We start from the raw sequence: 26889 nt of genomic DNA on the forward strand, positions 1-26889 counted from the left end.
GGCAAAAATGAATAAAGAAAGGATCTGTACTTAAGACATGGTATGCATATTGTTCGCTTATGTGTTAGAATATTCACCTATTCACCAGGCCTGGCCAGAACTTTCCAGTGGTCTGATTAATGGCTGCAGAATTCTATGACAATGCAGTGAAATGGTATTCTTCCAAGATCCCTGATTATCCCTTGAGGTGGTATTAGGTTTTCATTGCAGTGTCATGCCTCTTCTTCTTGTACAGCTGAAACCATTGTGAATGTGCTAGACTTTAAGAAGGACGTCGGGCTGTGGCACGGCATCCTAACGGTAAGTAAGCCTACCTGCTTTGCTGTGTGTCTGTGTGTTACGTGAATGTGTTCAGTGTCAGCACTCAAATTTTGGTTTGTACGTGGTGTCGCATAGATAAGTCCTTTCATCCCATGACAGGAAGAAGAAAATACTTTTTTAGGGGCCCTAGGTTGTTGGCTCAGTTAGTTTTCAACAACCCAATGGAGCCAGTTGCTTTCACCAGCTACTTGCTTAAGTCCTGGAGCCATAGATCAAGGTTGGAGCTGTACGAACAGCCTTCTAAGCAGTCATGTAAAGTTTACTATCTTTCTTCCTCCTCTTTGGGCTTTTGAGAATTTACAGTGATGTTATTAATGTCTTATTCATGCTTTGGTCACTTTTCTCTACATCTAATCTGGCTAGGATGTTCTTATTTTTCTCTCTGAGTCAGTGCTTATGAATATTTAGGGGATCTACTGTTCTATTATTCCACAGAGGGGAAGGATTTCCACAAACTTGCCTTGGAAGATAAAAGTCATACATAAGCTGCAGAGAGATATTTATCTTATCATTGGTAGTGCTACTTGATAAGGGATGACAGTGCCAGTTAGAGGCACTTCTAATAGAGAAGTTCACCTTATTTAAGGCATTTTGGATACTTATGTGGAGCATAACTGCTTAAAATCTCCCTGTGTCTGTTTCAAACCATTGTAGTTTTTTTTTCCTTCACTCTTAAGATCTCATTTAATGTTAAAGCTGCCTCGCTTACCTCTTGTGTGTGTATTTGTTGGTTTCAGAGCGTCATGAACATGATGCATGTGATCAGCATCCCTTACTCGCTGATGAAGGTGAACCCCCTTTCCTGGATCCAGAAAGTCTGCCAGTACAAAGGTTGGTTACCCATACAGCTCACTGGTATTTTCATGACAAATAAAGATGGTTTACCATTCCTCATGAATCATGATTACTTCTCCTTTTCAGTATTTTGGACATTTTGATGGTGACACATGTTAACTTCTGCTTTTCTTTGTAGCAAAGGTGGCTTGCGTGAAATCAAGGGATATGCACTGGGCATTGGTAGCACACAGAGATCAAAGAGACGTCAATCTCTCCTCTCTCCGCATGTTAATAGTGGCTGATGGAGCAAATCCCTGTAAGTGACAAGTCCAACATAAATTGAAAGACCAGCAAGCATAGAACTTCTTGTTTTCCAGGTGTTATTCTTTGTGCTTTGATGTCTTTTTGTACTCTTTATTGTACTTAAAAAGTTGCCTTAAAATAACCAACTGGTATTATTTACTATAGCCTAAAGGCAAGACAGCATAATGCTTAAAAACAAGGTATTTGTAGATAGTAGTACTGGGGTAAAGAGAAACAGCATACTTCCATGCAAATGCTTTCTTTTCTCAGCTGTAAGATGGTACCCAAATCATAAGGTTTTATGAGAATGAGATGAAGTGATCCCCACCTTATTATTTTAAAGTCTAATGGTAGTTTTATTGGTCAGTAAATTAATCTGTCATTTTTATTAGAACATCATTATCAAATCCTGTAACCAAGGTAAAGCAATCTAGCACATTTATGGAATTTTGTTACTGCACCTTAAGAAATATAACAATCAACTGAAACAAGAAGCTACCTTGCTTGTTTTTTTGAAGAGTGTATAAACCCAGAAGCCAAGTGAATGAGTGAAATAAATCGAAAGGATGTTTCTGGCCACATTTGTCAACTGTGCAACATACGTATCTGTAACCTATGGCAGCATGCCCTTCCTTATAGCCTGATACACAGAAAAGAGCTTGTAAACATAATTTAATTATATGAACAACTTTCATTTGTAAAATAATTGTATCAATGTGAGATAATTAAATAGATAATTGTTTTTTAAATTTATTTCTCTGCAGAACAATACATCTTGCATAAACCAAAGTAAATTTGTATTGGAAAATAGTTTTTTTTAATCTCCCGAATAATTATAGTACCTTCGTCTCCTTCAGGTTAATACCGAGTGAAGTTTTATTTATTTAGATTTCCACATGTCTTGGAACTTGAATCCTAAAAATGGTGGAACAAATTCCAAAAAATCGATTAAAATAATTTCATCAGACAATGTCTTAAGTGTAGAAACTCCATTTTTAAAATTTTTGAGTTCTGTAAGTTTGAGAATATGATCTTTCTTGTAAAATAAATAATAAATTATATTAGCTAAATTATCTCTCCATGGTGCCTAACTCCATTTGTGCTCAAATTCTAACTTCAAAACTGTTTTATATCATAGGGTATTTATCACAGAGCACCGTGCTACAGCTGTCTGATCATTGTCCCTCTCTCCCTCTAGGGTCTATTTCTTCTTGTGATGCGTTTCTCAATGTCTTCCAGAGTAAAGGTCTTCGGCAGGAGGTTATCTGTCCCTGTGCCAGCTCACCAGAGGCCCTCACTGTGGCCATCCGCAGGTACTGGGTCCTGTCAGTAAAAGTAGATGGCCTAGAGTTAAGCGCTCTTTGTTCAGCAGCTATGTGACATGGAAATCCTAAGAGTTAATGCTTACTGTAAGAATAAGAACATGACCTAATCTTCTCAAAATGAGTTTATTTTTCTGTTAGATGCTTAGATTTTTTTGAATCATCTAGATACATTAGTTGGGAAAACATTCTTTATACAGTTCATTATAATTCTTCAGTTGGTAGAACTCTTGTCTGAGAGTGGATAACAGTAATATCTTTATAGATTACTCTGATTTTCATTTCCTTCTCTCAGCTTCAGGCTTAATTTGGGGATGGGACAGAGTAAATATTGGATGAAGTGAGATTTTGGTAACAAAGCATATATCCTTTGACATGATTTTTTTTTGTCGTCTTCACTTTTTGCCCTCTGGATACTGCACCTTAAGAAACACTGCTTTCTGAGCTTTTGAGCAGCATGATGGCACTTCAAGGGGCTTTCAGGTCTGTGATGACCAGGTACCCCACAGCCTGGGTGGTGCTTTTGCCAAGTTCAACGTTATTCACAGTCATAAGTCACTCTAGCCTGCCCTAGAACAGCATGGTGCTCAGGGGGGAAATGGTTATGGGATGTAGATGAGATCTTTTGACAGAATGAGAAGATAAAAAGTATTGAACGTAGTAAATAATCTCAAGAATAGATACTGGAAAAGCTGTTTTGATGACTGTCATTGGGTGCATTGGCTGTCAATCCTTTTACCTCCCAGCTGTCAACAGTAATGTAAGAAAAGTTGTTTGCATCCTAGAGATATTTGAAATTTGTAGCAGGACTTATTTTTCTGTATTTTGGGGTTCTATCTCTTACTAGGTTTTATTTCATAATGTACTTCATTATAAGAATGGTTGACATAGAAAACTTAGAAAACAAAGTACATAAGTTCTGCTCTATATACAGAAAGATATGGGCTGTTCAAAAATATACACTGGAAGTTTCCTTACATAGGAAAATGGATACTTTTAGGTAGTTGTTGCTAATATATTACTGACCAGAAATGGCTAAGAAATTTAAAGTCTTTAAAGTATCAGAAACCACTTTCAATTTTGGTTGAACCACAAATTAAGTCCCTCCGAAGTTGCATGGTGCCAGACCCAGTGAATAAGGTGGATGAGGACACACATTTGCACAAGCCTGCCTCTGTGTGGGATGGCATTCGGCAGCAGTGTTCGCCAGATTTTTTTTATCACACCTTATAAAGATGTGAAAGAGGACTGTTTCACAAAGTGCCAAGAACTATGGGATCCATATGTTTGATGGTGGGGAATGTTTTAAGGGAGATTATGACAATGTGTATGTTACCATAATAATTTTTTTAAAAAAGTTAAATATTTACCATGTATTTTGAGCACCCCCTTGAATGTTATCATCTTGGGTGAATTTTTGCCAAATGTCCTCCTTAGCAAATTTTCATTTAGCTTGTGTAATCCTTTTTATTTTTTCTAAAGTTGAACTGCTGTTAAAGATAATGGGTTAAGATGGAAAAGGTCTGTGACTGGAACAATCCAAATATTAGTTTCTAATCTTGAGCCAGTTTTACTGCAAACATTCAGTAAGCCTCTGGAATTGTATTCCTTCATTTCATGTGTAACCAACCTTCATTCAGCCCTTGCTGTTTGAGGACTCAGGTGAACCTAGTGGATGTAAGCTTGGGCTCGGTCAGTCACACTCAAAGCTGTGGTTTCTGCCAGGTCTCCCCACATGCCACAGCGGGGTCATCCTGTGCTGACTGCTTCCCGGGTGCTTGGGAACCATTGCAGCAAGGAGCTGCAGCCACTGGAAAGGAGCTATCATATGTTTGATAGATTGAAAATATCCTTGGGGAGGAGAGAATAACATGAAAATGATATAAAATACAGTACTAAATGGACGCTGTAGCAGGTTTTATCTTTTGGCAGGCGGCAGTTTATCATCAGTTCCCACAAGGCACATCTCCCCGTAGTCTGTGGAAACAGAGAAGATTAGACAGAATCCGTGTTTCCAGCCCGTTGACGTGGAGTGATTAGGAAGGAATAGGTGTGGGTTGTGCAGCGTAGATTTTCTCACTTGCTTGTCTCAACTGATAGGAAATAGCCTAAGGTTTTTTTTTTTTTTGAAAAATCTACCCCTGCCTGTAAACCGAGACTAAACTGCTTTCAGTGAAAATCCAAGTGATACAATCTCTGCCTAAATGATTTCACTTTACATTTTTCCTCAGAATTATGTGGGATTTTGTTCAGCAGCTGCAGAATAAGAATAGCAAAATGACCTCTCATGGCTGATCCTCCTGTGGCACTCTTCTGTCGTCTTTCTCAGTGCCAAAGGCCACTCTCTGCCTAGTGACCATGATCACCTGTTCTACAGATGGCTTACTGTGCGGAGTGCTGGAAAGCATGCCTTCCCCACCGTTCCCTCCCTGTTTCCTATTTCTGAGGACCCAGCGGAGGGTCACCTTGGTCCGGAAGCCTGTCCCTAGAGCTCTGCTTATTTGTCCACAGTTTCTTTGTGTTTTTCCTGAAAGGTTTTGGAAGCCCTTAGATGATTAGGATTCAGCATTGGCCCTGATGTTGGAAATGAGTACCCATACCTAGTCTGTCTGCAAGACTTCCATAGTCATCCTCAAAACAGAAATAATAGATGGCACTTTTTTGGGGTAAATCTTGTTTTCAAGAGCATTTAAGAAAATACAGAGAGAGGGGCTGGGGATTTAGCCCAGTGGCAAAAGCGCCTGCCTGGCAAGCACAAGGTCGTGAGTTCGGTTCCCGGTACCAGAGAAAAACCAAAAAAAACAAAAAAAAAGTAAGTACAGAGAGACCATAGGCCTGGTAGAAATCTACAGAGCATAAATCATCTTGTCCTCTTGTCTTTATTCATGCCCACATAACTTCCTTCCACATACACATGCATCTGCTCCACTTCTACCCTGATGTGGGAACCACAGGTATGGCCTCTATTGCAGGTGCTTGTACTCTGAGATAATGTGCCGTAAGGTCCCTTGTTCCTGTCTTTTCCCCTTCTGCTACTTTGCAGCTTGTGTCTCTTTTAATTTTCCACACCTGTGTTCTATAATCTTTGTGGTATACTCTGATTTTCAGACTCTCATAAAATGGTGTTCCCTTAGTGATTCATCTGGACCAATTTTTTTCTTTTAAATCAAGACATTCATTTTCCTGAAGGAATCAGTTGCCTACTTTGTCATATTCTGTCTTCATCCTTCTCTTAAGTATTCTCATCCACCATGACTCTGCTTATCTTAATCAAAAGGGAAAGCATGTTAATCATCCATACAAGTGTAGACTACGTCGATGAACTACAGGCGTAAATGAATTTACCTTCACTGGTCTATCACAGGGACTGCTACATCTGTAGCTCACATGGTCTGTGAATGTTGGTCCTGTGTCTACAGCTACTAACTGCTGTTACATATCCACACCTACTAACTTGGTACACTGAGTTTCATAGCCACATTGGTGAAATATACTGATATTATGTTGCTACGTTTTGCTCTTGGATAAAATAAGGAAAGGCTATAAAAAATAAGACCAATTTCATTCTAAACTATGCTTACTGCTTCCATGTTGATTTCATAGTTTTAGCCACATGTTAGTAATTTTTGAAAAATATGCATACTCAGGTTAAGCATCCCTCATCTGAAAGTACAAAATTCAAAATGCTTTAAATTTTGGAATTTTTCAAATACCAACATGATACCACAGGTAGAAAATTTCCTATCTGATTTCATATGTCAGTTTGCTGCCAAAACTCAGGAACAGAACACTTTATTCAGCATCCCCAAAGACATACACCAGCTACGTTAGCTTTGATGTGTACAACCAGAGTCCCCCACTCAAGCACACTCACAAAATGTGCAAGCCAGATTTACCAGGGGCAGCTTCTCCACAGTGTACCCACAACAGGTCAAAACCTCTGTGTATTATTCGCTGTCAGTTTTTGCTTATCTCCATGATGTAAAGATATTGTGAGAAGTATCGAAAAAACTTTTTAACAGAATCAACAAAAAGAAAAGGCATTTTGTATCTGTAGCATAGCAAACCAAGCTATTGGAGAGACTCTGCAGCAGTATAAGCACAAATGCTTTTTAGAAGAGGATAACTTCTGTTGGAATGATTGCCCTGTCCTGAAGAAGCAGAGAGCTAAGCTGTTCTCTGCTGGAAGTGATGAACAAAGTTAATGAACAATAGACAAACTGCATAGGGCTGAAAGTGAAGATCTGGGTTGTGTACTGAACTAGTGATCCCTTAGCATCACCGTGAACGTATGCCGCTTGGTGACATGTGGGTCTTGAAACAAGCAAAGCTCTATCACTACAAACTGAAATTGGAGGGAATTGTACATGTACAACAGGAAACAGGCACAAATTTAATTTAAAAACAGCACAGCTGGGTGTGGTGGAATGGACCTCTAGTCCTGTCTACTTTAGGAAGGCAAGTGATAAGATCACTTGAGGCCAGCTTGGGCAACATAGCAAAACTCCATATCAAAAAGTAAAGAAATTTTTAAAGATTAGTTGTGATAAAGCATTTGCAGATCACAAAGCAGTGAGGAAGTCCACTGACAGGTTTGCCCCAGTCATTGCTGATGAAGATCTGACACCAAAACAAATCTGCGATGCTGATGAAGCATTACTATCTTAGCATTTTTCCCCAGCTGGACACGATCACAGCTGAAGAGAAAGCCTCCATGATGGAATAGCTATGCTGGGATGTGCTGAGACAGAACAAAAGGTGGCATCTTTGCTGTTTCAAACGAGCAAATTTCTTACCAGTGCTAACAGAAAGGCAGGGATCACCAGTGACATCACACCCAACTGGCTTCCCAAGCATTTTGTACTGCCAGCTTGTACACACCACAGGGAAGCTGGACAGGACGATAACTGCAAAATGTTATTCTTCAACTGCTGTTACATTCTCCAGCTGAAATTCTCATTGTAAAAAGGTTTCTGCCATTTGCTTCCCTGAAAAGGTGACTTTGTTAGTCCCCCGTGTGACCAGAGTAGCCATAGATGAATGAAGTACAAAAATATTCGATTGAATAACCTGTTGGCAACAATAAGCAGACACATGGGTGTGGAAGGTTTTCAGCAAGAGTTTAGTGTGGAGGATGCTTTCTGTTGTGCCAGTGCTTGGGACACAGTGATTGAAGACACGTGTGCATGCCCGGCGTAAACTCTGGCCTGTGGCTGTGCGCAGTGGTGATGAAGAACAGTGGTTCAGTTGGAAAGATTTTGATGTCAAGTGACAGAACATACCTTGAGAGTCAAGGGCAAGCTGGGAGAAGTGAAAGAAGGTTTTAATATGAGTAGTGGGATTTTAGTTGTTCTTTCATTGGCTGATGGTGACATAGCCAAAATGGTTCTGATTCATCAAGGTGATCATGATAATAGTTATGACAACCATTACACTTACCTTACAAAGTAAAAGCCAGTAGATGAGATGAAAATGTATTGAGGTGCTTATTAAACTGAATCAGCGTGCATTCATAACAGTAAGAAATCAAATCAGTTTATAAAATCAGAAAGACAAAAACTCTTGTCAAGGAGCAGATGATTCTGGAGGAAGATTTAAACCACTGTCCAGAAAAATGCTTAAGTTTCTAGAGGACCTGCTTCCTGGTCCTTCAGCTGTTGCTGCTGTTCCCTTCCTCTTAAAATCCCGTGTGCCTTAACCCTTGGAGCAAAGCACATCCTTGTAAGGGGAGCCCAAAGGCTGCCACTGTTGCTGCTGCCTGGCAGTGGTGTTCCAGGATGCTGTGATGCTGCCTTCTTAGCACTAACGCATTGCTTTTTTACTGCATTAATGGTATGTTGTGTTTTCCAGTCTTAAGTGCTAATATGTGAGTAAGTATAAGAAAATGGTTACTTACTACTAGCACTTAAATTCAGTCAGGAATAATGGTGGTACCCAACACAGATTGCCTACATGGGGGACTGAGATGGTAACGCCTTTGCTTTCTGATGCTTTAGTGTACACAAACTTGTTTCATAAAATAATTATTTAATGTATAAGATTACCTTCAGGCTATGTGTGTAGACTTGGGGCTAATCCTCAGAACATCTCTTTATATATGCACAAGTATTTCAAAATCTGGAAAGTGTAAAGTACTTCTGGCCCCAAGTATTTAGGATAATGGATACTCAGCCTTTACTATATATGTAAAAACATAGGTTTTTAAGTGCTGTTTTAATCTTGTGTAAAGCACTGGAGGGCCGCAAATACCACACCAGTCACCTTCCTTCTTGACTCTAGATCAAGCTCCTCTAACCAAAATTAAAACAGAATATTTTTAAAATTTAGACTGAAGTTCCCTCAGAGACAACAAAAAGGAAGCAGGATATAGGAAATATTGGAAATTGTGATGTGATTTTTAAAACTCAACAGTTTTTTGGTAAGATTACTTTGGATGAATGATTTTGTAAGACAGGTTCTGTAGAAACACCACATCTGCCCAACGAACTCAGGGAGAAAGAGCAAATCACTGCTACCTGGAGCCAGAATTCCTAGTGCATGTCCACAGTGCTGAGAATTTGCATAGTGTGTGATGTTAGAACTCATTCTAGCTTTTGGTGTTACTAAAATTACCCTTCCTGGACCAGGGATATAGCTCAGTGGCACAGTGCCTGCTTGGCAAGCACAAGCCCTGAGTTCAATTCAGGTATCAAAAAAAACCAACAAAAAAAATTGCCCTTCCTTGGGCAACCCTTTCTGGACCCCTCCTGTCTCAGGAGCTATTCCTATTCCCCATTCCTTTTCTCCAATAAATTTTCCTACTCTTAAAAAAAAAAAAAAATTGCCCTTCCTACCTTTAGTATCCAATCAGGAACAAACTGGTGGGCAGAAATCCAAACGTGTGACAAGACTTCACAGCAGTTACTTGCCACATGTTTGATATGGTGATGGTTCTCTGGAGTTTGTCTGCTGCTTCATTGACTTCAAAGCTCCTTTAAGTCTTTTCATTTTGATTTTCCTAGATGCCTCCTTATTCAGTAGAAGAGACAGATATGAGGCTTAATTGACTTTCTACTTCTGTCACTGTAAACCAGTTATCCCTAGATGTAATCAGTTTCTTTACCTACGAATGGGTATAATAATTTCTGTGCCTCTTAATAACTGTGCCTGCTAATACCATTGCCACCTGCGTCCATTGAACGTTGTGAGTTATCATCACAAGACACAGCCTGGACCTTGTGGAGTCTCACACTCTAGGCTGCACATGTAATATACCACTGCTAGCCTTACAGGTTTTCATCATTGTGTAAAGTTGGCATCAGATCCAGGAATACACAAAATCTAGGCACTCCTTTCTTTTAGATCTTGGCAGTGTATCAACAGCTTAGTTCTCTTTCCACTTAGGTAATGTGGGTAGGGAGCACACAGAATATAATTTTTAATTTAAGTAACAGTCACCATTATTTCCTTCTATTTTAGAATTTCCAATATAAACAACATGTAAATATATTCTTACTGTTAAAAGTGATTGAAAACTTGTCTCCTGCCCCTCTCCAACCTCAGGTGATCGTCACTCTGCGCTTGTAATTGCGCAGAATGGAAGCTTAGGAACCTTCCTGTTCCTCCTTTCCTTACACCTCCCCCAGCCCCATACAGTTTTCTGGGGTGTGTCTAAATCCCCCGTCTTCTTTCCTACAGCTTCCCAAAGCCATCGCCCAGCAGTACCCTCCCAAATATGTATCTCTGACAGTCCTATGTCCTACAGAACTGGAGGCTGCTAAGGGCCTGGCCTTTTCCTGTGCATTTCCGCACATGCATACATAATGTGCATAGAGTTCTCAGTTCCTTGAGTGGCATTATGTGTGGTTTTGGCTTTCTGGTTTTTTCATTTGTTTTTATTTAAAGATGTAGGTGCTGTTGGTATCCTAAAGTATGCTCTTATAATCTGGCCTATTGAGACAGAGCTGCAGCAGAAAGGATATGTGCCTTGTCATCAGCTGTCAACAGCCTACCCAGGTTTATCCAAAGAAAGTGACAGGAGAGACAGCAGTCAGGTGGTGGTCTTAGGCAGCAGCCTGAGGCATGTCTACATTGCTGCCTTGGCAGGAGACAAAGTTCATTCCAGTGCTATGGGCGAGCTCTGGAATAGAGAATACTTTCTATTGCAAGAAACCTGTTTCTAACCAGACTCCCCAGAGCAGGGCATGGGTTTTAAATGGCTACATGGTCAAGATTGACCAGAACACAGAGATAATGAGAGCAGAGTGTGTCTCCTACTATCTCACCTGCTTTGTACACATGGAGATTCACATCCATACCCCAGTACAGCGCATGGCACACAGCCTGTGTGTGTGACTGCAGGAGTGAAGATGTTCCATGCAGGTTACAGTGGCCCCTCCCCAGAGTTCCTCCCTGGCATCCAGGGTGATAGGTTTCATCATGCCAATTTTCTGTTTCCATCATCCCCCTGGTTGAGGAATAGATGGAGGGACAGAAAAGGATACAAAGGTATGATCAGAGTATTCTAAGTCGGGTTGGGCATTACTGTATAGTATGATGGAAGTTAAAGATAGCCTTGAGTTGAGGCTTCCTGTCCGACTGCTCTCCTTGAGCCCTGATCACACTCTTTGGTCTTGTGAAAAGAGCTGCTTTTTCTTTAATTATTATGGATGGAATACATATTTGAAGTACTTAATGCTGGTATATGAAAAGATAATCTGTATAATTAGCTACTGTAATTAGATTCACTGATTGCTGAAGGTGAGTTTAGGTGATAATGACTCCATTGCAGTGGTGGATAGCTTTAGAATATCCACCTAAAGATAGTGCTAGTATGTATTCTGAATTCTTTTTCTCTTGTTTTTATACTTGTTTTAAAATACATTTGATGAAAGCTGTGTTCACATTTGCATTTTTATCAACATCGTTCTCTCTGGGTTGTTTGTGTAACATAAGAAGAGAAGAAAATTGCCCTGTGTGCTGGTATTTTATATGGATTAATGTGTCCCATGGGAGGGTTGTTATAAATTCTTGTTTTTGGACAATGACCCAAGGTCTATAACTTCACATTATATGTTGTTTTCATGTGTTACCATCTTCTCTCAAACATACAGAAGACATTTTTTATTTTTAAAAAATTCCCTACAGTAAAACACATTACATCATCAATCCCCCTTGTACTGAAGACTTGATGTGAATTTTTTGTGTGTGAGAGTGAAGAAAACAGATTACTAAATTTTTAAAAAGTGATTCATAAAGGCACTTAAAGTGGGGTCTGGAAAAGTTTCTTTATAGATTTTGGCACAAGAACAAAATGGATGCATTCTTAAATGTCTTTATGAACTCTCATGTGAAAGGCATTACAATTCTCACATTTTGTTTAATACGTGTAATTTTTAAAGAAAAGTGTTGGGCTCCTTTTTCAATTTGTCAGAATTTTCATTAGTACATGTTTGCAGTATTTAATGATGACATCATGTACATCATTGGTACATGTGCATAACATGTTCTTAATTCTTCTTCCTTCTTCCTCTACTGCATCCCAAGTGTTTGGCTGTGAAGGGGTTTTGAGAATTGATATTTTCTCTCAGTTGTATCTAAGCGATACAGATTGTGTCCTCTGTGTAATAATCTTCCTAGGATGGCTCATCCTGCCTTGGTAATGAAGAAGAAATTGGACTTTCAGTAAACAGCGCAGTGCAGCTGATTGCCTGCCTGCTTTTAGTCCACTTAATTAAAAAGCACTGCTCAATTGTTATCTATGGTAATCAGTGAGGATAAAATTGCAGATGTATTTGTTTACCATTTGTAGACTTTTGGCCCTTTGGGAACATACATCATTTTGTAATTCTTTTCTGTAAAAAATGTCAGTCAGAAACGAGGTAATTATGAGAAAGGTGCTCAGGTGGCCTTCGGGACTGGGTGGACCTTGGATCAACATTCCCAGCTTGAGTAGGGCTGGTTCCTTCTAGAGCTCCTGGGCTTGTGGGGGTAGTGGGCAAGCCCACTGGTGATTCAGGATATTAACATCATTTCTCCTATAAATGACACAGAATGTCTCACACATAAGAGTATGTACTGGAGGGTTTTGGAGAGTGAGAGTCAATGAAACCTCCAGTATCCCACTTCATAATGAATGAACAGGGTGCAGAGGTGCTTCCAAGAACACAATACCAGGCTCTAGTGATAGGTGGGATAGGAGGGTGGGCTGGCACCCAGGCAGGGGGTGATGTGCGTCCAGGTGTCTGCTGAGACTGCTAGTGGCAAATCGTTGCTGGCACTTAATCCATCTGTGTTCTCAGAAAACCAAAGGTAGTTTTCCAAACAGAATCAGAAATATTCATTGTAGGATATTTAAGCTTCTTGAACATGAGTTGCAGCAGTGGAAGGAACAAGGGTGGGCAATATGCCTGTCTTCATGTATAACCTTCCTCAGGTGTCTTTCTTTAGGTGTATCTGTTTAATGGATGCCCACCTTCATGCATATCAGACAGGTGATGGCAAAACATCAATTCTTAGTGACGTCTACTCTGGCTTTCCATGTAATCTATATTTTTACCCAGTCCTGTGGGTCCATTATGTTCCTGCAGTGCATGTATTGGAAATTTGATCTTCCAACTTGTATGTTTAGTGGTGTCTGGAGATGGGACCTTTTGGAGGTAATTAGGATCAGATAATGTCATCAGGGTGGGACCCCCAGGCTGGCAAATAATGGCTGTATAAAAAAGTGGAAGAGAGACATAAGCATGTGCAGTTTCCCTCCATCTCATTATGATGCAGCAAAAGGCCCTAAGCAGATATCATCATCTTGTTCTTGAACCTACTAGCGTCCAGAAGTGTGCGCTAACCAAATCTCTATTGTTTATAAATAACAGTGTCAGTAGGATTCAGTTTCAGCCATGGAAAACAAATTAAGACATTTAAATTAATCATTTAAAATGATTTCTTTAATGCTGTCAGCATCCTGTTCTATTTTGTGTTTCTCTTTTCACAAGAGTAGTTGTAGAATAGAAGATGACTGTGGCAACATAAATTCACCAATAGAATTACAACACAAAGGTACATTGAAAAATGAGAACCAGAAGATTATTATTTTTGGCTCCAATTGTATAGATTGCTTGCTGTCTGGATGTGTTTCATTTTCAGAATACAGATAACAGAATTTAATTTTTAATTTTTTTAAAAGTTACACTGTATTAGATACTATTTCAGCACCTTTATGTATAAGCAGTTAAAAGTAATAATTATGTAAAATAATTATAGAGAGTAATGAGATACCTCTTTGTCTGTATTTCCACTTTTTAGAAGAGTCCATCTTAGAAATTATAAAACTGAGAGAAAACCTTTAGAAAAGATATCCAAAGGAGGTGTTATACTATCTAAGGCTCATCTGGTATTAAAAATAAATGATTTCTACCTAGGACATAACCAGTAAGCTAGCATTTTAAAAAAAGTTAGCCCATGAATTGAAGTTGGTTTTCTAAAGTATTTTTTGACTTCTTAGAAAAGTGAGATCCAGAGATCTCTAGTCTTGCTTTTTAAATATAGAAAGAGAAATTTTACAATATTGTTTGTAATTTTATCTGGAAATTTAGATAAAAATTTAAAGCTTCTTCAGCCACAAAATAGTTTTTAGATGAGAATCATCAAAATGAAAATATGGCTTAATTAAGCAGCATCCAAGGGCAAAATGACTGTATTTTCCTGTTTGAGTCATCCTGACCACTTTTATTTAGGAGAGTGTTCCTTTTTGGTTTGATTAAATTGTACTCAGAAGTTTGTTTTGATGGAGACAGGAGGTGCAGAGAGAGGGGACAGCTAAGGAGGTGGCCCCACCCCTTGCTTAAGTTGTCCCTTCCGGTTCTAGCCCACAGGTTGCTGTTAGGACATGGAAATTCGACAAGGTAAATGAACAACAAAATTTGCACATAGTATATATTTGGACCACAAATACTAAATATCTATAAATAATATATTCAGTAAGAAAACTATCTGAAGACTATGCACTAAACTGGGTAGGCAAGGAAGTTAGACAGGGTCTTTGACTCAGAGATGATAGAAACAAAACTAATCCAAGTACTGCAAATGCATACATAGGCAACACTTTTAATGGGAGCAGAAAATGGGGGATTCAGCTTAAGGGAGCCAGCACTGAAGAAGAAACAGCATCCAACTGCCTATAGAATAAAGAAAGCAGCGAGCTCTTATGGAGTTGCTGGTATAGGCTAAGAGTCCAGTTAAATTTCTACCAGTCAGGGACAGCATTGCAAAAGAAGACACTGGGACCACAAGTAGTCATGATCATCTTGTCCTAGGAATTGCTGAGTTACTCTCTTAGGTGGCACCATAGTCCCTTGCAAACTGTTTGGCCTTGTAGTTTGGTCCAGGCTTTAGGATAGGGCTGAAGGACTTTAGGTGCTTGGGCTATTGCAGCTGTGAAGAAGCAAAGGATGAGGCAGAAAAGAAGATGGGAAGAGAAAAAAAGACACAACACATGACAGCTCTGCCAGGCCGTAGGCCAAGTTAACCCTGTGTTAGTCTTAGACTAAATATTTTTAAATGATCTACATGAAGAGCTGCAAAGAATCTGACCCAAGGGTTATGTCAGCAAAAAGGACAGATAGGCGGAATATGAAGAGAGGGATGTCAAGCTTTTACCCCATTTTAGTCACATCAGATATGTTAGGCTAAGTGAAGAGTTGATGTTTTCAGAAAAAATACCTTTGAGGTTTCCGAGTAGTAACTATTAACATAACCAACATAGCAGTGCTAGTGGGAACTTAATAATGTACTGCGTAGTTGGGTGACCTCCAGAATTAGTGATGTTTAAGTCTACTAGGGACAAGTGATGCTATAGGGTTTATTTACATTTTCCTCAATAAAAATTTTTTTATTTAATGTAAGCATTCCACTCCTGTTGTTTTATCAGAATCTCATGACTTGTCTGTTGAAAAGAGCCCAAGGAGAGAGAAGCAACATGGTAGGCCACAAAGGGTAATGGTTTCAACCAGAGAAGTCTATTCTGTTACCCCAGCCCTTTTCGCAGTAGGTTGGTCTGTCACTTATCTTGATCACGTTTTGGGGAAACTTGGGTTTTCTGTGTCTGTAGTTGTTAAAATGTTCTTGGAAAAAAAATGGATATTGTCATAGTTACTTTCCTCTCTGCTGAGACAAAATGCCCGACACTCAAAGTTGAAGGAGGAAGACTTGGTTTTAGCTCACAGTTTGTAGTTTCAGTCCATAGTCAGCTGGCTCCCTGCAGGGCAGGGTGGCTTGGCAGAGGGGCATCACAGAGGGCAAACAGCTCAAGTGGCAGGCAAACATGCAACATATAACTGTGCTGTTTTTCACAGGGAAAGATACAGGGTAAAAACAGCATACCTCAATATAGTAAATTATAATTAATCTAATTTTCCTCTGTTCTTTGGTAAGAACAATAGATGCCCATTATGCTGATGAGTTCCAGGGATGGAGTTGCCCTTTGCTCCTACCGTGCGCCCTGCTCTGTCAGTATATTTTGAAGTCTGTCAACCTGGGCTCCTCCCTGCTCTTGAAACACTAGCTCTGTTACATGGCCAGCACTTAACCTTCTCAGACTCAGATTTCACATATGTACAGTGAGACTCAGAGTAGGGCCCAAATCATTGGTCTGTGTGAGCACTGTGGGCTCTCATAAAGAATGAAAATGTCTGGCACATGGTAAAAATTGAGCAAGTATTAGCTACTATTAATGTTGGCATTACTACAATAATGTTTTGTGCATGTGCTACTATGAGTTGTTACATGAAAACCCTACAGTAAATATTGTAGACAAGGAAAAAGAGAAGGAAAGTGCATTTATCTACCTTGCTTTCCAAATATGTCATTGTTCCCAAACTGAAATTTACTAAATTGGAGATTGCCTATATGAGATGAAAGTATTGAAGGACTTTTGTTTTCCCCCTTGCAAAAGGATTTCGAGAATGACAAATAGCATTACAACTTTGCAGATGTAGTTGTAGTTACTCTATTAAACCCTGGGAATGGAAGTTGTCCTAATGGCTTATTTACTTTACTCCATTTATTGTGTGTTAATGCATATGGAGCCCAGCCAGGCTTTGCTTGCTGTCAAGAGTATCAAACTATATACGTGTTCACTGAAATTTATAGCAGCTCTTTCTTCAGGTGTTACACAATAAGATTAGGTAAAGGTTTATGGAATGTTTTACAGAGGTTGGAAATGCTATGATAAGTTAAAACAAAATGCCCAGCATGTTTTTAAGCGGTATACACTGTTGAAACTGTTTTCCTTAGAGCACATTCCTCATGATGCCGCATGGCTAAGGCTGAGCATGCTCCTTTCTCTGTATCTCCTTTTGCTCTTCACTTTGTTGAGGTATTGTATACATAGCTACATAGTTTCTCCCCATGTCTGTTTGAAGAGTAGAAGCTGCCTTCTTACATTCCTGGAAATTGCTGACATGATTCTCCTTGTAACTCATTCTTTGTAAGACACATGGAGCTGCATAGCTGTGAGTCTACCATTTATATTTCATCATGGAACTCAGTCTGGAAATTGACAAATGGGTCCAGGTCTTTGTTAGCCATTACTTAATTTACTCTTATTGATTATTAAAGTAAATGATATTGAAGCTCCATGAATTCTGCTTATGAGAATTGTTTTTTCACTTCTCCATCGAGTTTATCTACTTGGAATTTGTACTTCCTAGGAAAATGGTGATGGAAAAAGATAATCTAACTTGATTAATAACCGAAGGAACACAGATCATAACATCAAAGAGAATTGGTGTTTTACTTATCAAATTGGGAACATTTTTCACTTTTGATTGATATTGCTGGCTGAATGTACAGAACTGGCCAGCACTGTTAAGAGGTATCTTAAGCCCATGGTTAGAAGCACAGATTCGTGAGCCTGCTAGAGTTTGGTGTCTGACACTGCTCATAGCTACAGCCTTGGGCTATACACATCCTTTCCTCACCTCTGCACAAGGTTGCTACAGAGAGCACATTGTTAACATATATAAATATTTAAACAATGCATATATAAATACTATAAATACTGCTCTGCTATATGCATGTCTAATAAATTGGAAAAATGATAATATATTTACATGCTGTTAGTGCAATGTAAAATGGTATTGTTTTTGGCTTTCTTAAAATTTTAAATGTGTATGCTTTTGGATTCTTCTATTGGCTTTCCAGATGTCTATCCTATAGAAATATTCTCCACTGTATAAAAATAGAATGAAATCATCATATATTCATTTTATTGAATACTGAGTAGCAGTTAAGGCAGATTAATTCATTGGTGTGTTCGTATACATACCTTATGCACTCAAACATTTATATGGGAAGATCTACAGGTATATTTGGCAAAAACAGCAAGTTGCAAAATAGCATGTTGTGACTCCCTTTTTCTTTAAAAGTAAATGTATTTGTATATGCAGTTAATTCATATGTAAGTAGATATGAGAGTATCTGGACCTTTGCATATGAACGTATTGATGGGTTACCAGTAAGCAGGCTTCAGAGGTAGGAAGAACACAAACAGGGACTGTCTTTCTGGCCTTATTGTGCCATGTTCATGTGGAGAGTGTGCTGGTGTGTTATTCGTACCGTTTGCTTTTAAACTTCCATTTAAACTGCAGTGAGTAAGACATGCATGGTGTCCCAAGGTTGGATGCAGGGGAAACATCCAGGAAGGAGATAACTAATGTTAGGTGTAGGTGTGGACTCTGCTCTGGGTCTGAATCCCACTGTGCCCACAGCTGACTTGATCAACTGAATTAACATTTCTGAGATACAAGTTTCCAGTATGAAACTGGGGAATAATAGTGCCTCAGTAGATTTGATGTGAGTTTTAAGGAAGTCTACATGTGCAAAAGGGTGAGAGCAGTTCCAGTACACAGTGTGTACCACTCAAGCATTAGGTTTGTCATTGAGAAGAAGGAGGCCATTGGCCACACCAGGTGTCCCGGAGGATGCTGCTGTCTGTGAGGACAGACTGGGGAGGTACAGGAGGGAGGCTGCCCACTGTGTCTAGGAATCCATGTGTTCCTCTGCCTGTTTAGTGAATATGAAGGCAAAGAACCCTGAGGTCTGAGCTTTCTCTGAATGATAAGGAAATCCATTAAATATAAATTATGTGGTAGGGTAGTAGGTTAAATTGATGCATGATTAGTGTCACTCATTTACATTTTGTGTGTATATATTCAGTCTCATCACTATCATTTTATGAACATAATAATAGAAAACTTCCTGTAATAAAAAAGTTCATAAATTTAAGATATTACAAATCTTGGTTCTCAGCTATTATAAATTTAGAAAAGAAGATCTTGTAACTAAGACAACAAACTCTGATAGTGTAGTGTAAAAGAATAAATTGGCTCTGGTTTGCAGTTTCCTGTCACTACATACGAGTGTTCTGAATCTTCCCTACCTGGGGAGGGGTTTTGCTGTCAGTGGTCAGTTTCCTAGGGCTATCATAACAACAAAGCACAAACTCGCTGGCTATACAGAAGTTATATACACAGACAGGCAGCCACCTGTGGGTTGCAGCCGCCTACTGGACATGAGCTGGCAATCACACTAGGCTGTGTTCAGGAGTGCTAGCTTGCTCTGTTATGATCTACAGACAATGGAAATTAAGACATTTCTGTGTCAAGACAATAGAAATTTACCCTGTTATTAGAAGGCTGTCTAAAATCAAGGTGTGGGCAGGGTTGATATGGAGACTTTGAGAGAGATCTGTCCAGGCCTCCTTCCAGCTGGTAGAGGCCTCCTAGAGACCATTGCAGTCCTGTCTGCCTCACTTATTACATCACATTCTCCATCCATCTCTCTTCCGAGGATGCCAGTAGCTGGATTTAGGGTCCACCCTGAGCCAGTATGACTTCATCTTAACTTGGCTATGTCTGTAAAGATCCTATTTCCAGATAAGCTTGCATCATAGGTAACCAGGAGTTATCTTTCTTTGTAAATATATTTTTATTCTTGATTGACTCATAGTAGTTGTTCATCATCATAGGCTACAGTGTGACATTTCAGTACGTGTATACAGTGTGAAACGATCAGATCAGGATAATTGGTATTCCATCACAGCAGACATTTCTCATATCTTTGTATTTTGGGGATGAAAACAACTTAGTTCATAAGAGACATGGAGGCCTGTCATTTCTGACTTCATGTTGATTCTTAGTAGGGGGACTACAGTAGGAGGAGGAATTGGCAGCAGGGCCTCTGACAACTTCTCTGCTTTTCATTTCAGAGTTGATTTGTTTGGTCTTTGGCAAGTAAAATTCCCGGAAAATAACAAAAATTTTAGAGTTTAAGCTCATTGGGTCCAGGTAATTTTGATGGGTTTTTTATTTAGGTAGATATTGATATCTGATTAGCACTACATTTTTTTATTCTTACACATAGAATATTTCAAGATTCTTTTGTGTATGATTTTAATACAGTAGCTTCTTGGTTCAACTGAGATCCCCTTTCAAACATTCTAACTTTTATGTTGTCCCAATTATGTCTTCAAGGTTCATTATAAACCTTATATTTTAATATTAAACAGCAAATTCAAATTTATGGTTCAACTTTGAGTTCCTAAAAATACATTAAAGATTATACATGAAAAATTGCAGAAGCAAATGTGATGCTTACCTAAATTGTGGCCTCTCACTTCCTGGATATTGACTCCTCAATCATCAGAGATAAAATTCATGATCTTGGAAATATTTTTATTTAATTACTGATATTTTTGCTGGATACTCTTTTGGGGAGGCACATAGCGGTGAGTAACCTGACAACTTCCTGCTCTTGGGAGGATTAGACAGATAGAAGAGGCCTCACACCTCGTCAGATGGCACCTGCTTTGGAGATGAGAGTGGTCAGCAAATATATTCTTAGGAGGTGATAAGTGCCAGATTCAAGCCATCCCCTGATGACTGTGAGAGCGAGCCATGTGGATGTCAGATGGAGAAACAGTCTGGGTAGTGGCAGAAACCAGTGCAGAAGACCCAGGCTGAGACTGAGCTGGGGCACTGGAGAGAGAGTAGGCTGGGGCCAGAAGGTAGGGAGAGCCAGAACCCAAAAGCCCATGCACAGCATGGAGACAGATGGTGAATGTGTCGTCTTTCAAAACTGTCCTTTAACTCAGCCTGGACCTTCTGACCCACAAATGGCTTTACAGCAGCATGCTTATCATCCGGATAATTTTCACTCAGACTTGGCAGCCACAGTGGCATAGCTTAAATCTTATTTTAGATTCTTATTTATAATTGAGCATAAGCCTAGACAGTGTGCATGTGAATTGACATTGGACAGTCAGGACTTCCGTTGTTCCTGTACAATGATCTGATCTGTGTTCTTTCCAAAGTCTGGAAAACCAGACTTTGCAGGGAGTTGAGTTATGGTTTGATGGATCCAAGAGTCTGTGCTATGTGTACCTGAGGGAGAGGCAGGAAGTAAGAGGAGCATATCTTCATGTTTCTAAGTTGTTCTTAAAAATACCTGGGAAATCAGAGGTACAATTCATAAGCTCACAGGTAGATCACAGCAGAGCAAGCTAGCTAGCACTCCTGAACACAGCCTAGTGTAGCAGCCACCTTACCTCCAGTAGGTGGCCGCAGCCCACAGGTTACTGCCTACCTATGTATGTAGTTGCTGATAGGCATGCGTATGGGTTTGTGCTTACCTGTACTCATAAACCTGTGGTTTTAGGCCCACAGATGACAGCAACCAGCCACCAGGCCGGGGCGTCCTGTCCATGCACGGGCTGACCTACGGCGTCATCCGTGTGGATTCAGAGGAAAAGCTGTCAGTGCTCACAGTACAAGATGTGGGCCTCGTCATGCCAGGAGGTAAGTGTGGGACCCAGCCTTGGCCTTCTGATTCATCAGTGAGAGCATGCTTTTTTGCCACACATTATCTTCTTCTTCTTCCGGTAATTACCATGTCACTCCGTCCTTCTCGGGTGAGCCCTCAGGCTGAGCACCAGACTTGCAATCTTTGTTAAGCTTCAGACACCTAGGGCAAGCCTTCTTCTCTTGAGGAAATTGAAACATTCAACAAGGTGGGAAAGGGAAGCCTTGATCCTCTGCTAGCTCTGTGCCCACATTGGGCTTGGCAGTTTCCTGCTCTCTACCAGAGGCCAGCTCCCTATCCCTATCCTAATGCCTCAGCCAAAGCTGGACACCCGAGCTCAATTTTCCCTAAGGCACAGGAGGCTGTGAGCAGACATGTACAAAAATTGAGGGATGTGAGTCTATATAATTTGTAGAAGTGTACCTTTCGCAATGAAGCCATCAAAACCATTTCTACAGATACATAAGGAGAGCCATCTGATTGAAGGGACCCCACCTGCTCCGCAGCCCTGCAGTCAGTGTGCTTTGGCCACTTCCTTTTTATTTGCAGAATGCTCTTGGGTCCTCTCTTACAGGACCACACACATCAGCATTTTGGCTCCTCACTGTCTCTCAGAGTGGGGGCAGGGGCTCTTTCTTTTTGGGACTCCCACCCATAATCAGGCTCCTTCCTTAGTGCATAGTAGGACATCATATTGACACCTGAGCAGTGATGCTTATCCTTCAGCCCGTTCATGCAGCAAACTGAGTTGTAAGGGGACCTTTGCAGGGATCCAAGCACTGAGCCAGTCCTTGGTGGGCAGACAGCCCCCATGGAGGTGGACTTCATCGCTGTCCTTCTCTGTAGTAAGTAGTATGTGCTGGCACTGGCTTTCTCCTCATACTCTTCTAATTCACACATTGTCATAAGCGTATTTCTGTTCCTCCTCTTAACTCTGGAAATGCTACCATGTCATAGCAACTTTGCCTTTATTGTCATATTCCACCTAATTCTGTGTGTCCCAGGCCCACTGCATACTTCCAGTGTTAGCCAGGCTCTCTGGCTCCGTATCTTTATCAAAAAGAAAAGGAAAAATAAAACTACTTTTCCGATAAACAGATACCCATGGTAGAAGCATAAAAAGATTCAGGGTTATGGAATGCAAAACTTCTGTCCACTAGAGACATCCACACACACCCCAAGTCTCTTGTCTGAAATACTCTGGAGCTATAGAGATGAACAGACATGCCCCACATGCATGTGCATTTGTGTATTGTCTCTAGGGTTTTTGGCTTTTTTTCCCATGTAATGATAGAGTACTGTATATATCTTCGTGTTTTGTATTTTAAAATTAATTTGTAAGTGCTCAAAGGGCTTGATTTTTTTTCCAGGCAGTATGGTATTGCTTGAATGCATAATAATTGATTTAAACCCTCCTCATCTGAGTGAGCGTCACTTTCTTGCTGCATTCTGAGGTGGGGAAGAACCTCATCCCAGTTTCAGGGTGTGGGGAGTATCTAATGGAAGTGAGATTTGTGTTTCAAAGGAAACTTGCCCATATGATTTTGACAACGCTAAATAGTCTTTCAGAGTGTTCATAGAGATCTATCCTGATGCTGTTGGTAGATGTCAGGACCCCTTTTTCCAGTTCCTTCCCAGTGTGTCATTCAATGTTTTGATTTTTACCAGTCTGCTGGTGAATATTTCAGTGTAGTTTTCGTGTGATCTATTTTTTACTGAGTTTAACTTGCATGTGCACATGAGTTCCATTTCTTACACCCCTTACCTCACTACGGAGTTTCCTGGAAGTTGTAGGCACTTTCCAACTAGCACCATCTTCACTCTGTATACACACTGTCTCTCCAAGGCACCAGATTCTTGACTACCTAATCACACTTGTAGTTTGCAGTGGTGGTAGGTAGGATGCTGACATGCAAACATCAAAGCGTGGGCTAGATCATGAGAACTCAGCACCATTACACCGCACACTGAAGCCCTCAGGTGATGTTCTCTGAAAGACTCACCTTAACAGGGAATTTGAAATCAAAGGCTCCAGCTTCCTAGGACTCTGGAGGCTTAGATTCAGCTTTAAATTTAGAGAACTTTTGAAAGACTTAAAAGCAAGTATTTCATGTTTCCTAATTTGCAGAGTTATGTTTCACTTTGGAAATTGCTCCCATTTTGCTGATATATGTGCAGTATGTGACCTTGACATTTATTTTGTACATCTTTGTTGTACCTGAATGGCAGACAGTGGTGTTTCCCTTAACTGCAATTTACACATTAAAATTAAGGTAGTTGACGTGATTGGTGCCACCACAATGAAATCTGACATTTTGCTACATGAAAAATCATCACTGTTTAGGGAAATAGAGTACCTGGCCATTACCCTTGGAGTTTGGTTCCAGATACTGTTTCTATTCATTTGTCCTCATTTACATTCCTGTGATTCCATTCTTACCACTCACTCCTGCTCCTCATATTCTCTGTGTGCTTCTGGGTTTGCTTTTAGCCATCATGTGCTCAGTGAAGCCCGATGGGATACCTCAGTTGTGTAGAACAGATGAAATCGGGGAGCTGTGTGTGTGTGCAGTGGCAACAGGAACATCATACTATGGCCTCTCCGGCATGACCAAGAACACCTTTGAGGTAGGTCAGTGGGGGATCCTCTGCCAAGAGCTCTGACTGTGGTCCATTATCAGACAGGCAGGCCAGATGCATAGAAACAGATAAGAAACCTACTGTGTTAGTGTTTTTTTTGTTGTATTTATTAAGATGGTTGCATTTTCTCCCACCACTTTATTGTTTTTGATAAATTTTGTTTATGGGTATTATTCTGGCTCTTATAACTACAGTAAAAAAAAATTAGCAAATTCTCAAAAATGATCATTTTTTTCTCATTTGTTACTGCTCTCACCTCTACCTATTTAATGCAAGTGCTGGGTGACAGGAGGATGATAAAGGAACAGGGATCTGCATGTCTCACCTGGGGAAGTCAGCTGCCTCCCGTTACAGTCTCACAGCCTACACTGCACTTGTCTAGGGGTGACAACTTACTTGAACAAATGTGAATGTTAGATGATCTTAGTGGCACAAATTCGTGTGTGCTAAGGACACACGTGTGTGGTGACTGTGTGGCCATGTGGATGTTATGCAAACACATGTAGGTGATGTGTGGTGTGCATGTGTGCTATGCATGTGTATCGTGTGCTTACATGTGCTATGTGGTGAGCAGACACATTAAACACATGAGCATGGTTGTTCAGTGCTGTGACATGGTATTCTCAGCACTTTTATCCCTTTACTAAATGATCCCTGGCCTTAGAAGCAGCATAATATCTGGTTATATATAAGAAAATACTGTTTGGGGGATACATTCCTGAATATCTAGAGTTTGGAATGTAGCTGAACAGCTGTGTTTTGGTCACTGGCTAGGATGGCTTTGCTGAGTGAATTCAGCTCTCTCTAACATTCTCTGAAACTTGGGCTGGGTACAGCCTAAATAACCTTCCTTCCTTTCAGTGTAAGTTATATGCAGGGTTGAAGAAAAAAATGTTTAGAGTTTGAACTCATTTGTTTTGCTTTCTTTATATTTTTCTTTTCCACATGATTGCAATAGAGGAAAATAACATTTTAATGAGTTAGAGATGTTACTTTATCACTCACATATGTTGTTTACACTGCACCTTGATTCTCCATTTATCACTTTTATGCTATAGTTTTATAAACAAAAGAACTTAGTGGTGTTTGTGAGCAGTATAATGATTTCTGCTTACCTTGTGTACAGAGGCTCAGAGCCTGTAGGAGGAGCCAGCCTCAGGCCCCTGCGCATCACCTAGAAGCCCAGGAGAAGGGGCTGACACTCTGCTAAGAGTGGAATGTACATTCCCATGTTTAACACTGCCAGCATCTGTATGGGGCTTCCATGCTGGTAGGGTCATTGGAAATAGGGCAGCAGGTCCAGTTACTTTCAGGAAAATAGTTAAAATTTAAACCAGCTGACCATGAGCAGGTGCCTAATAAGCACCCTGTCTTCCCAGGTGTTTCCCATGACAAGCTCAGGTGCTCCAATCAGCGAATATCCATTCATAAGGACAGGCCTGCTGGGGTTTGTCGGCCCTGGTGGGCTCGTCTTTGTGGTGGGTAAGATGGACGGACTGATGGTGGTCAGTGGGCGCAGACACAATGCTGATGACATCGTGGCAACAGCCTTGGCCGTGGAGCCCATGAAATTTGTCTACAGAGGAAGGTTAGTTGCATTCATCTGTGAAGTATCCATTTTTCTGAAGACTGCACTTTTCATATAGTTTTAAAGGGTTTCAAAGTTGTGTAAATTTCTTTATTTTTGATTTAGTTTCCTTTCCTGTTAAGTTTGAAGCAACTGGGCTCAGATAACTGCTGAGATTCTAGTTTGAAATGTGTAGGATTTTATAGACATTTCCTCAGCTCTATAAATATATATTCATTAGCTTCTCTTCTAAGCTGAATAAAAATATCCATTTGAAAAACTTATTTCTAGTCAGCCATGGTAGGTAACTCATACCTGTAATCGAGGCAGGAGGATTGGCACAAGTTTAAGGCCAGCCTAAACTACATAGTGAGACCCTATCTCAGAAAAACAAAACAGAAATAAAAACTTGTTTCTAATTAATAACTGCACAGAATAAAGAGCCAAATATTCATGTTAGTACAGGTCCAAGAGACCAGAAAATAGTCACAGTTTGCATAGAAAGTCAGTTGCTCCTTTTTCATGAATCTCCCATGATTTCTTTCTTCCTCTTCCTTCCTCACTTGCCTGGGACAGAGCAGAGGCCTAGTAAATGTTAAAACTTGTTCCTGTAATTCTTAAAGGGTTTTGTTTTGTTTGTTTTTGCTGATTTGAAGAATATGAAGAATGTCCTTAGAATTTTATTTCCGTTTTGCAAGCAAATGGAACCAGGAGAAAGTAGATACTTGACTATGCCTATGGATTGCCTTTAAAATAGAACTTGTTTGCACAAGATGTTAGAGAAGACACAATTTCATGCTGACCATACAAAGCAGACAGATTCAGCAGCGAACCATGAGTTCTAAAACAAAATTTCTGATACGGAGGATATTCCTTCACAGGTACAAACTCAAGAAGTGCCTAAGGGTCCCTAAATGTCAGCAAGTCCTATAATCACATGCTTACTCCTGTACTGACAGGCACCAAAGGCAGCCTCCAGGGAAGATGTGGCTGATTGTACCTTGCAAGCATTGGTTGTCTTCTCCTCACCTCCAAGCTGTCCTTCCATTAGGGTTTGTGCAGGAGTTTACAGTTTGTCTGCCTCTGTGAAGGGTAGTGAGAGCCGTGATCTCCTGAGTTCAT

The 26889-nt window shown here is 40.2% G+C and overlaps 1 protein-coding gene across 4 annotated transcripts in view; it reads left to right on the forward strand.

Annotated features, from left to right (window-relative positions):
• Dip2c (disco-interacting protein 2 homolog C) overlaps positions 1-26889 on the forward strand; it is a 221672-nt gene that overhangs the window by 115296 nt on the left and 79487 nt on the right. For all 4 annotated transcript variants that reach the window (XM_013504713.1, XM_013504714.1, XM_013504715.1 and 1 more), the window contains 7 exons: positions 236-300; positions 1059-1152; positions 1295-1414; positions 2600-2714; positions 21417-21556; positions 24052-24188; positions 25580-25788. In XM_013504713.1, coding sequence (XP_013360167.1) covers positions 236-300; positions 1059-1152; positions 1295-1414; positions 2600-2714; positions 21417-21556; positions 24052-24188; positions 25580-25788 — 880 coding nt within the window. The remainder of the gene's footprint in view (positions 1-235; positions 301-1058; positions 1153-1294; positions 1415-2599; positions 2715-21416; positions 21557-24051; positions 24189-25579; positions 25789-26889) is intronic.

Source organism: Chinchilla lanigera, unplaced genomic scaffold (assembly GCF_000276665.1).
Source record: "Chinchilla lanigera isolate Chin_1 unplaced genomic scaffold, ChiLan1.0 scaffold00091, whole genome shotgun sequence".
NCBI lineage: Eukaryota > Metazoa > Chordata > Mammalia > Rodentia > Chinchillidae > Chinchilla > Chinchilla lanigera.